The sequence below is a fragment of the Stenella coeruleoalba genome, assembly GCF_951394435.1.
Source record: "Stenella coeruleoalba genome assembly, chromosome: 1".
Classification (NCBI taxonomy): Eukaryota; Metazoa; Chordata; class Mammalia; order Artiodactyla; family Delphinidae; genus Stenella; species Stenella coeruleoalba.
The window spans coordinates 146,433,073-146,445,263 of record NC_137169.1 but is presented as its reverse complement, the minus strand read 5'-3'; the positions used below and the strand labels follow the sequence as shown (position 1 = coordinate 146,445,263).

At 46.5% G+C, this 12,191-nt stretch overlaps 1 protein-coding gene across 3 annotated transcripts in view; it reads right to left on the bottom strand.

Annotated features, from left to right (window-relative positions):
- The window catches only part of EPHX1 (epoxide hydrolase 1), a 41,363-nt gene that overhangs the window by 9,786 nt on the left and 19,386 nt on the right, over positions 1–12,191 (bottom strand). For all 3 annotated transcript variants that reach the window (XM_079925643.1, XM_079925645.1, XM_079925644.1), the window contains exons 2-4: positions 11,288–11,475; positions 8,433–8,613; positions 582–809 (exon numbers count right to left, since the gene is read on the bottom strand). In XM_079925643.1, coding sequence (XP_079781769.1) covers positions 582–809; positions 8,433–8,613; positions 11,288–11,470 — 592 coding nt within the window. In that variant the 5' untranslated portion in view covers positions 11,471–11,475. The remainder of the gene's footprint in view (positions 1–581; positions 810–8,432; positions 8,614–11,287; positions 11,476–12,191) is intronic.

Sequence of the window (12,191 nt, the reverse complement as noted above, 5' to 3'; positions counted from 1 at the left end):
CTGGTTGTAAAGGGGAAAGAAGAACCGTGTGGGGGTCACGCCTTGGGTCCTCCCAGGCCCTCTGAGACTCCTCAGCACCCCCGCCCCAGGCTGAGGGGAGAGCAGCTCACAGGGGGTGAGAAGGAATCCTGGAGCCCAAGGATGGGGTGCCCGGTGCCCAGAAGGCAGTGCCCCTGGTGCTGGCCTTGGTGCAGGAGACAGTGAGGGCGTGTGATGGGCTCAGGCCGGTCCGGCTGAGCGTCCGTGGGCCCACGCTGCGTGCAGGGCTTAGTCGGCCTCGCTGGCCCGGAACAGTGCAGGGCCCACACGTGGACCTGCCCTGAGTTGGCAGCTCCTGAGGACACGAGAGTCCAGGTTTTGAGCCAGCTCTGGACAGTCGTGACTCGGCCCGGTCCCCCGCCTGCCACGCCCCTCACATCCTGAGAAGATGCACTGGCCCTCTGGCAATAAAATCGCCCCCATTGCTTCTCTTCCCTCTGGTCTCAGACCCCTCCTTCCTCAGCCTCCTTAGGCTCTGAAGGAAGCTGTCCCAGCCGACTCCCCACCCCTGGGGCAGTGACACAGCCTGCAGCAGCCCGTACCCTTCTTGGAAGATGCCTCTGAGAAGCCGTAGCCAGGAATGGATGGACAGATGACTTCAAAAACATGCTCATCGCTCAGGCCATGGTTCTTGGGGTCAGTCAGCAACGGAATGATCTTATAAAACTCGTAGAAGGAGCCAGGCCAGCCATGCACCATCAGCAAGGGCTTTGGGGTCTGGCCGGAGGGCAGCTGGGGGGGCTTCACGTGGATGAAGTGGATGTCCAGGCCTAGGGAGACAGAGCACAGTCAGGATCAGGAGGAGAGGGCCCTGAGGCTGTGGACGCCACAGTCCCAGCTCTCAGGGTAGCCAATCAGGCTCTGCACCGCCACAGCAGGGCTGCCACCCTCGGCGCCCCCATGGTATTGACTACAGTCGCCACCGCTAGTGCTGGCTGAGTGCTTACACGGAGCTCCAGATACCCGGGTAGCTCGCTCGGCCTCACGGCCACCTGCAGCGTGCCCCTCTCACGTGAGAACGTGAGCTCTGTCTGCAAGGCCGAGGCCAGGCTGCTCACGCACGGCTGGATTCCCAGAGGCCAGAATAGGTCCTGGCTCGTGGCAGCACTCAATGAATACTTGTTTAATAATTTACAAATTGCGGGGGGAAAAAGCCCTATATATCCAGCAGTAGAGAATGAAATAGATTATAGTTTAACAGTATACTGTAATATAACACAGTCATCTAAAATGACTTCCTGGCGGTCAGGACTCCCCGGGCGGTCCAGTGCTTAGGACTCCGCACTTCCACTGCAGGGGGCACAAGTTCAATCCCTGGTCGGGGAACTAAGATTCCACATGCCGGGCGGTGCAGCCAAAAAGTAAATAAATAAAATAAAATGACAGTGTCGACGTGTATTGAATATGGAAATCAGTTCCGTATACACGGCTAAGTGGTAAAAGCAAACTACCAAGCCATATCCATCGTATGACCGATTTTCATAAACAGTCACATGTATGCATATGTTTGCACCATGTGCATAGGAATTTTAAAGTCTGAAGAGATAAACTACAAGAATATAAGAAGTAGTCCTCTCTGAGCAATAGAATTTCAAGTAAATTATTGTCTTTTTTGTGTTATAGGAACTACTAAATTTTTCTACAATGGACATATGCATAACTATTTTTTTTTTAAGTGGAGAAAATTTTCCTAAGGTAGAGTGCTGGGCACTGGAACACCATCCTGGCCAAGGACAGGTGAGTGGATTCCAGGCCCCACTAGAGTCCCTTTGATAGCAGCCCCTTCCCAGGCAAGTGGCCTGGATTGCGCCTGGGTGTCCAAGGCAAACACAGCCAGGGCTGCTGGCACACCTGGAACCCTCCACCATGAGGGCTGGCACCGATAGCAAGGTCTGTTGTTTATTCATTATACAAACAATACATGTTTTCTATAGAAAACAGGAAACAAAGGTAAATCAAAAGGGGGAAAAATCACATTGTAACCCCATGATCTGAAGAGAACATGGTGTTGTCTGTCCAACTTTTTGCAACAAATTTTTTGGGGAACAATTTTATATTTATAGAAAAATAGTGAAGCTAGTACAGGAAGTTCCCATATACCACTACTCAATTTCCCCTACTATTAATATCTCATGTTAGGATGGTACATTTGTTACAATGCATGAACCAGTACTAATACATTAATAACTAAAGTCCATACTTTAAGTATGCAGATTTCCTTATTTATTTTTAAGTTTTAATTTTTTTAATTTTATGGTGGTAAGAACATCTAACATGAGACCTACTGTCTTCACAAAGTTTTAAGTGTATATATAGTACGGTATCATTATCTACAGGCGCAATGTCCTTCAGCGGATCCTTAGAACTTACTTATCTCCGGTAACTGAAACTTTGTACCCAGTAATTAGCAACTCTCCAGTTCGCCCACCTCCCAGCCCCTGGCAACCACCATTCTACTCTCTTTGACAATTTTAGATACCTCATATGAGTGGAATCATGCAGTATTTGTCCTTCGGTGATTGGCTTATAACACTGAGCATAATGTTCTCAAAGTTCATCCATGTTGTCACATATTGCAGAATTTCCTTCTTTTTAAAGGCTGAATAATATCGGTACATACAAACAATGGAATATTACTCAGATTTCCTTAGTTTTTACCCAATGTCCTTTTTCTGTTCCAGGATCCCATCCAGGACACATTACATTTATCTGTCATGTCTCCTTAGGCTCCTCTTTGGCCGTTCAGACAGTTCAGACTTTTTTAAAAAGAGAGAACATAACTTTCTTTTAACAAAAATAGAACCCTACGTACATTCTATTTTGGAACCTCATTTTTTTCACTTAACAATATATCCTGGGTGTCCTTCTATGCTGCTAAATTTACTCCTAAAGTTTATTTTAGTAGGTAATTTTATCTCCTTTGGAACACAGAGCATGATGTGAGATTATTTTTGATTCGAATTCTATCAATCACATTATCATTTGAGTTTAAAGTTAGAAAAAACACACACATACATCCATTCTTGTGTATGCATGGGCTATCCCTGGAAGTGTATGTTTTTGTTTAATAAATTTATTTATTTATTTATTCATTATTTATTTATTTATTTTTGGCTGTGTTGGGTCTTCGTTGCTGCACACAGGCTTTCTCTAGTCACGGTGAGCGGGGGCTACTCTTCATTGCGGTGCACGGGCTTTCATTGCGGTGGCTTCTCTTGTAGCAGAGCATGGGCTCTAGGCGTGCAGGATTCAGTAGTTGTGGCACGTGGGCTCAGTAGTTGTGGCTCGCGGGCTCTAGAGCACAGGCTCGGTAGTTGTGGTGCACGGGCTTAGTTGCTCCGCGGCACGTGGGATCTTCCCTGACCAGGGCTCGAACCTGTGTCCCCTGCAGTGGCAGGCGGATGCTTAACCACTGCGCCACCAGGGAAACCCCTGGAAGCATATGTTTAACGGAAGCAGACACTGTCCCTGGGGAGGGACAAGAGGGAGACTTCCTTTTAGCTCTGTCTCCTTCTGTACTTTTTGAATTTTAAATACGTAAATTTTTAAAATTAAAAAAAATGTTAAAATATGCCCTATGGGCCCCCCTTCCCTTTGGGGAGGAAACACTCTCTTGGTTGCCTTACGTGGTACCGGTAGGTTCTCTGTGCCCAAGCTGCTGGGTCAGAATCGAGAAGCCAAACTGGGCTCAGAGGGTAGCACTGGGCCTGGCCAGGGGGTGAGGGGAGGCGGTGGTCACAGCCTAGGGCCCGAGCTGAAACCGTGGCCACAGGTGAAGGAAGAACAGACAGGCTGGGAGGCTGGAGAGCTGGGTTCTGGCCCTGAACCTCCACTTCCCTGCGACTTGGGCGATTCCCCCCTCCCATCTGGAGGTGATGGGCTGCATTCCCCGGAGGCCTCTGAAGCCCCTGAATGTCTCAGACTCTCTGAGAACAGAGACTGGTCTGTGGCAGGAGGCCCAGGACATGGGCTGGAGCCAGAAGCTCATCACAGAACAAGGAAGTGGCAGGAACAGGGAGGCCGAATAAGGAGGCTAGTGGAGATGAGGACAGAACATCGGGGAGGGGTCAGAGGTTGAGCCTTGAGCAGCCTGGAGCACAGGGGTCAGTGCAGAGACAGAAAGGACCCCGAAAAGGTCCAAAAGTGAGGGAGGAGGATAGCAGCAGAGAGAGTGACGAGGGAGCCTTCTTGGGCCAAGAAGGCTTTTCCTTGGGCTGGGGAGCCAGGAAAAGAGACACGTTGAAGGCGTGCTGGGCCCAGAGCTGGGAGGTGGCCAGCTCAGCACTGTGGCGGGGGGGGGGGGGGGGGGCGCAGATGGCACGTGAAGCCGGGTCCAGCAGGAGGACCCACACTGCAGGGCCCAGGGCCAAGGCCAAGCTGCAGGCCTAGGGAAGTGACTGAACTGCACACGGGTTCAGTCACAGTGGGCTGCTTCCGTGATAAACTCCACGCAAGAAACTACCCCCTTTGGAGCACTTGTACCCTGAGAAGGTTTTGTGCTATAAACACTTGATATCCTGTGATGTCGTGAGGAGCCCTGAGACAGTCTAGTGGGGTAAGGCTTTCTCAAGCTTGCAAGCCTCCAGGAAGGAAACAGCCCTTTAATGCCTCTTGCCTCTGGGTTTTGGAACATGCTGTTCCCTCCTCTGGACAACCTTCCCCACACACACCTGGCAAACTCCCATCCATCCTTTAAGTTTCAGCCTAGATGCCTCCTCTTCCAGGAAGCCTTCCCTTACACTCCCAGGTGGCATGTGGGGCTCACAAAGTTCCCGGAGCCTCTCCCCTCATAGCACCCCTTACCACATGGTATAATCACCCCCAAGAGCCTGTGAGCTGGGAAGGCAGGGACCTTGTCTTCTCTGACTGTGTGTCACAAGCAGAATGCTTGGGTACAGGAGGTGCCCTGTCAATAGCTGCCGGATGGACACTGAAGAGCTGGGGTAACAGAAGGAGCTGAGTCAAACCCAAGGGAGCCAGGCCTCTGGCACCAGGGATCCAAAAGGCAACCCTCGGGACTTCCCTGGTGGCGCAGTGGTTGAGAGTCCGCAGGGGACTGCGGGTTCGTGCCCCGGTGCAGGGGACACGGGTTCGTGCCCCGGTCCGGGAAGATCCCACATGCCGCGGAGCGGCTGGGCCTGTGAGCCATGGCCGCTGAGCCTGCGCGTCCGGAGCCTGTGCTCCGCAACAGGAGAGGCCACAAAAGTGAGAGGCCTGCGTACCGCAAAAAACCCCACAAAAAACAAAAGGCAACCTTCGTAAATTACATACAAGGACCTGTAGGTACTTTGGCTTAGATAAAATGGTTTAGATCCTCTTGTCAGGCTCATGACAGAAGGCATCAAAGTCCTCTCAAGTGCACAGCAACAACTGGTTTATATTTAGAATTATTCTCCTACTTATTGAAGTTACAGATTTAAAAATTATTCTTCAACTTTCTGAAGTTACAAATTTCAAATTTAAAGCTCTTCATTAAGCATGTGAGTTCAACTTACAGATATTATTCTATATATTTCTTAATCTAGCAAATGTTGACAGGCATTCTCCAGGAACCTTTGATTAATGGGGCTGCATGTCTATACTTGCTTTATGACACTCCCTTAAACACTGTATAATTTCAATTTCCTTTATAAGAACTTTACATGATTTGACTAACCAGTATATCTTCCACAAACTCTAAGTAACTCTTAGAATTTTAATAAATTAAATTTATAAATATGGTGAGGCTTAAATCTTCCAATATTGCACATAAACTCAGGAAGATTTTCATATAAAATCACAGGTCTAAATCCATGACTCAATTACCCACTTTAAATTAGTACTGAAAAGTCATATCTGTTACTTGCAAAGGCCAAATTCTCTTAAACATTACAAATATCTAAAATTCCAAACACGTGCAATTTCTTCAACATGAAAAATTATTGGTAGAGCGACCCACAGAATGGGAGAAAATATTTTCAAATCACATTATCTCATAGGGGATTAATATCCAGACTATATAGAGAACTCCTAAAACTCAACAACAACAACAAAAAACAAAGAACTCGATTCAAAAATGAACAAAGGACTTGAGTAGACATTTCTCCAAAGAAGAAAAACAAATGGCCAACAAGCACATGAAAACGTGCTCAACATCATTAATCATTAGAGAAATGTAAATCAAACCCACAATGAGGTACTACCACTTCACACCCGTTAGGATGGCTGTTGCAAAAACAAAAACAGAAAATAACAAGTATTGGCAAGAATATGGAGAAACTGGGAATCTTGTACACTTCAAAAAATATTTACTCATTTTATTATTTTTCATCCCCAAATACACATAAATGAAAACCTACTCTTCAAATGCAGGGAGGTCCTTGCCTATAATGTAGTATTTATTACATTTACATTACAAAACATTCTCATATGAAAATCAGTATGCAGCTCTTTCACACGCAGTTTTATACATACTCACACACAATATATGTAAGCAGTTAGGACTTTTCTACTTACGTATTCCTCTGGTGGAAAATTAGGAAACTGGGCAATTCCCACACTTTTCAGCCTTGGGAAGGTAAATACAACCTCTCTGAACATTTTTTAAGAAGATGAATTTAAAATGGTGCAACTGCTAGGAAAAACAGTATTAAAGTACCCCCCAAAAATCAGCATAGAATTACTATTTGACTCAGCAATTTCACTTCTGGGTATATACCCAAAGAACAGAAAGCAGAAACATAAACAGATATTTGTACACTCATAATCATAGCAATATTTTTCACAATAGCTAAAAGGCAGAAGCAACCCAAGTATCCACTGACGGATGAATGGATAAGCAAAATCTATACCATGGGGTATTATTCAGCCTTAGAAAGGAAATTCTGACACATGTTACAACATGGATGAACCTTGAGGACATTATGCTAAGTGCAATAAGCAAGTCAAAAGGACAAATACTGTATGATTTCATTCATATGAGATACTTAGATTCAGAATCATATTTAAATTCATAGAGACAGAAAGCAGAATGGTGGTTTCCAGAGGCTAGGGAGAGGGAGGGAATGAGGAATTATTGCTTAATGAGTACAGAGTTTCAGTTTATTTATTTATTAATTATTTATTTATTTACTTTTGGCTGCGCTGGGCCTTCATTGCTGTGCTCGGGCTTTCTCTAGTTGCGGCGAACGAGGGCTACTCTTCGTTGCGGTGCACGGGCTTCTCCCTGCAGAGGCTTCTCTTGTTGCGGAGCACAGGCTCTAGGCACGCAGGCTTCAGTAGTTGTGGCACGCAGGCTCAGTAGTTGTGGCTCCCGGGCTCTAGAGCACAGGCTCAGTAGTTGTGGCACCCGGGCTTAGTTGCTCCGCGGCATGTGGGATCTTCCCGGACCAGGGCTCAAACCCAAGTCCCCTGCACTGGCAGGTGGATTCTTAACCACTGTGCCACCAGGGAAGTCCCCAGAGTTTCAGTTTTGCAAAATAAAAAAAGTTCTGAAGATAGATGGCTGTGCTGGCTGGATAACAATATAAAAGTACTTACTCCACTGTGGCGTTACACATAACAATGTACACTTAATGGTTTAAATGGTCAACTTTATGTTATGTGTATTTTACTATAATTAAAAACAGATAAATTTGTAAAAATTAACAGCATGAGTTTGATTTTCTTAAGCATTTCTATATTTGATTCTAAATCTTTCTGGGGCTAAAAAAATGTTTTTCCACTTAGGAAACTATTATCTCATCCCAAATGATCTTAGGTTACTTTCCCAAGAACATTTTGAGAGATACCTTCCCTTCCAGATGAAGTTGGGTGACAACCTGTGATACTGTTGGGACGGGAGATCTAGAGCTGCAGAGACAGGACAGTTTTTATTCGGACCTTGACTGACAGGCTGAGCACCCTTGAACAGTCACAGCATCATGGACTCCAAAGCTTCAAGGAGGGGCTGACTGACCGAGGCCACGCCCAGATCTAAATCTTATCTCCATCCTCTCAGAGATTGTTCTATCACTGAAGTGGACTGTGCATTTCTTTGGTTTTTATTTTATTTATATGTTTTCCTGTTTAGCTCTAAAGACCATTGGATTTGTTGGAGTTCTGCATTATTTTTGCATCCTCGTGGCGTTATACCTTCCAAATACATCTCAGTGACCAATAATTGAATTCTGGGTCTCTGGGCTTTATCTAAGTCATGTCCAGTATCTAAGGAAGGTGGTTCTTTTTTTTTCTGCCGCACTGGGAGGCATGCAGGATCTTAGTTCCCTGACTACGGATGGAACCCATGCCCCTGTGGTGGAAGCGCAGAGTCTTAACCACTGGACCACCAGGAAAGTCCCTAAGTCACGTCCAGTACCTAAGAAGGCCGTTCCTGTGATATACATCCCCCTCCAGCTGGTGTTCTGGAAACATACCTTCAATCTTAGTCTTGAAGTGAGGATATCTGTTAAGAGTCTCCACCTGCTTCCTCCAGTCAAATTCATTCCGCCAGTAGGAGATGACTTTCTTCAGATAGTTGGAGTTGAAACCGTAGTGGAAGCGGCTGTCCTCCAAAGGTGGGGTTAAACGGACCTTGTCAATCCTCTGGTGTAAATCCTGGAGCAAAATGCAGGACCCCAAGTAGAGAAGGTGAATGAGGCAGAGCACAAGAGAAAGTTTGTTTCCAGAAGACAGTTCCAAACCCTGCAGCCACAAGACCCAAATATTATATATTTTATAACATTATTATATTACATAAAATGTATAATATATATTTTATATTATTATATTTTATTTATATATTTATAATTTATATATATTTATTTTATATTATATATATTTTATATTATATCCTAGATATTATATGTAATATATTAATTATATATTAATATGGTTAATATATATGATATATAATATGTATTATATATTATAATTATATTAATATATATTATATATAATATGTATAGCAGAGGCAAAGCAAAGTTTCACCAGACAAGGTGAGGAGACTCCTGGTCTGCACACTTGTGCTCTGGGTTGTTAGGTTTATCCCAGAAGAAACCTCCTGGCTTCCCACAGCGGTGGCTGTTCCCCAAACATATGTTCTTCACTTTCGACTTCAGGTTGACTTCTCATCTTTCAGTTTTTAAATGTATGAACAATACAGATCTTTAATTTATCGAGGCTTATATACAGCAAGGGTTGGCAAACTTTTCTGTAAAGGGCCAGATCATAAATATCTTAGGCTTTTTGAGCTGCAGCTACTCCACTCTGCCCTTGTAGTGTGGAGACAGCCGTGGATGGTACACGGACAAATGGGCATGGCTGTGTTCCAAAAAAACTTTATTTATGGACACTGAAATTCGATGTCACGTAATTTCCACATGTCGCAAAGTATTATTCTTCTTTTGATTTTTTTCCAACCATTTAAAGATGTAAAAACTATTCTTAGCATGGGAGCTGTACAAAAGCAGGTGGCAGACTACATATAAAACAGATAATCAACAAGGATCTACTGTATAGCACAGGGAACTCTACTCAATATTCTGCAATAACCTATATGGGAAAAAAATCTGAAAAAAAAAGGATATATATCTGTGTATAACTGAATCACTTTGCTGTACACCTGAAACTAACACAACCTTGTAAATCAACTATACTCCGATATAAAATAAAAATTAAATTAAAAAAAAAACAGGTGGGGCTTCCCTGGTGGCACAGTGGTTGAGAATCTGCCTGCTAATGCAGGGGACACGGGTTCGAGCCCTGGTCTGGGAGGATCCCACATGCCACGGAGCAACTGGGCCCGTGAGCCACAGCTACTGAGCCTGCGCATCTGGAGCCTGTGCTCTGCAACAACAGAGGCCGCGATAGTAAGAGGCCCGCGCACTGCGATGAAGAGTGGCCCCCGCTTGCCACAACTAGAGAAAGCCCTCGCACAGAAACAAAGACCCAACACAGCCATAAATAAATAAATTAATTAATTAATTAAAAAAAAAACATGTGGCAGGATGGATTTGCTGACTCTGATACGCAGCACTGAACGATACAGTATATCCTAACTCAGTTAGGATAAAAATGACAGACCCGGAGAGAAGGTACAAGTCTCACGGGCAGGCGTGCATCAAGCTGAAAGAGCAGCTCCAGCTGGGGAAGTTCAAGTTGGTCCACGGAGCCTCTCAAGTGTTACCCTTCCCAGAGTGTCCTCCCAAGCACTGCAGTAACCTCCACACAGATTTTAGGAATGTCAGACGCTGAGCCTAGGAACCCACTAAAGGAGGTATCGACAGGGCTCAGCCTCTGTCCTCAATAGCGACACCTCGTCAAGTGCTACCAAGGGAGCCTCAGTCTGGCTTCTCTTGGGTACAGCTGTCTCTGCTCTTTAATCCCATCCTCCTGAGCGCTCCCATGACTTTTTATCGGCACCTCTTACCGCATTTATCTCTATTAATCATTAATGTTTCTCTGTCCACATTTCTCAACTGCTGGACTAGGAGCTCTTTGAGGGAAGGCTCTCCCTCTTCTTCTAAGCACCCAGCACAGGGCCTGCACACAGTAGGTGCTCCCACACCCACAAAGTGAAAAAAGGATGAGTAGGGACATCGCAGGTCCCACCCACCCTCCTGGCCCTGCTCAAGCCTCGCTCTCAGATCAGCCCACCCCACGATCATGTCCATCCATCCTGATTCCAGCCCCGTGCAGAGGACGGGCCTAGGCTTTGGAGTTAGACAGATCTGAGTTTAAACCCTCTGCTTATTATCTCGGTCGCCTTGGGTCAGTTGCTTTGCCTCTCTGAGCTTCACTTTCTGCATGACCGCAGGGACTGCACGTGACTACAAGGGGGCTGACACACAGTAGGTGCCTGGCCACGGCTGGCCCTGTGCCAGGTTCTCTGTGCAGCAGCTTTTATGTCACCACGGCCTTGCTTTTCACTCACGATCTCCACCCAGGCCCTGAGCCGACAAGCTCACTCCCAGGGTTTCAGGTGGGCCACCAAGGAGGCAAACCAGCTGCTTTCTGTGACCCTTGGGTCCAGCTGGCACCCACTTGCCGGCCTGGGTACTGCTGGGGCCTTGGGAAGGGGAAGGCGGAAACAGGGGAGGGAAGGAGCAGAAGGGATGGGTGGGCAGAGCGGGAGAGCCCAGTGGGAGAAGAGTAGGTGAAAAAACACCCCCCCCCCCAAGAGGAGCACTTCCCAAGCCCCTCCCCATCCCAGCCCCAGCCTGAGGCGCAGCCCCAGAAGGGACCTCCCCCCTCTCCCAACTGCTCCCTCGTCTGGAAAGAGGTGCCTTACATTGATCTCCTCATCTGACGTTTCCACCTTGAATGGGCGGATGCTCTCGTCCTCGCCAGCTGTGGGCCTCACCCCGGGCCCCCACCATCCATCTTCAAGTGGCAAAGTTTCCTCCTTGTCCTTGGAGACGAACCAGTAGATGACAAAGCCCAGCACTGAGGCGAGGAGTATTTCCAGCCACATGACTCCTGCAAGGGGGATAGAATCACCTTGACCTCTGGCCGGAAACGCCAGATCCCCGACTTCTTTCCCACCCAACCCTCGACTTTAGGTAATTTTGTCCTGAAAAAAATAATATTATAAGCATAGTATGGAAAAATTGGAAAACAACAGAAAAAGACACAAAAATCACCCATAATCCTACTGAGCTATGAAATTCATGAGTCAAATTTGGAAAAGGTGAAGCTGTGTTGGCTTCCGCACAGCCCTGGGTGGTGGGCCTGCATTTCTGAGGCCTCATGGTTCTCTGAGGGGCCTCTGGCTCCAGACGCTTCAGAGAAGCTTCTCTCCACCCTCGTGACACCCTCCCCAACGGGAGGCGCAGGGACTTCTCTGAGTGGTGGGCTCAGGAGAGGAGATAGAGCCATGCTTGCCCCTTGCTGTCTCTCTCTGAGGGGGGGTCTGTCCTCAGGGTGCCCATAGGGGTAAGAGGGGAGGTGTGAAGAGCTGGGAAGTTAAGTTCATTTGGGGTGGGGGAGTGTTCAGTGGCCCAAACATGGCTACATATCTCAGTTGGTTGTCAACAGCTTTATTGAGATATAATTCATATACCATGTAATTCACTTGTTTAAGGTGTACAACCCGGTGGTTTTTAGTATATTCACAGATATGTGCAACCATGACCACAATTTTAGAACATTTTCACCACCACAAAGAGGAACCCTGTACCCTTTAGCTATCACCC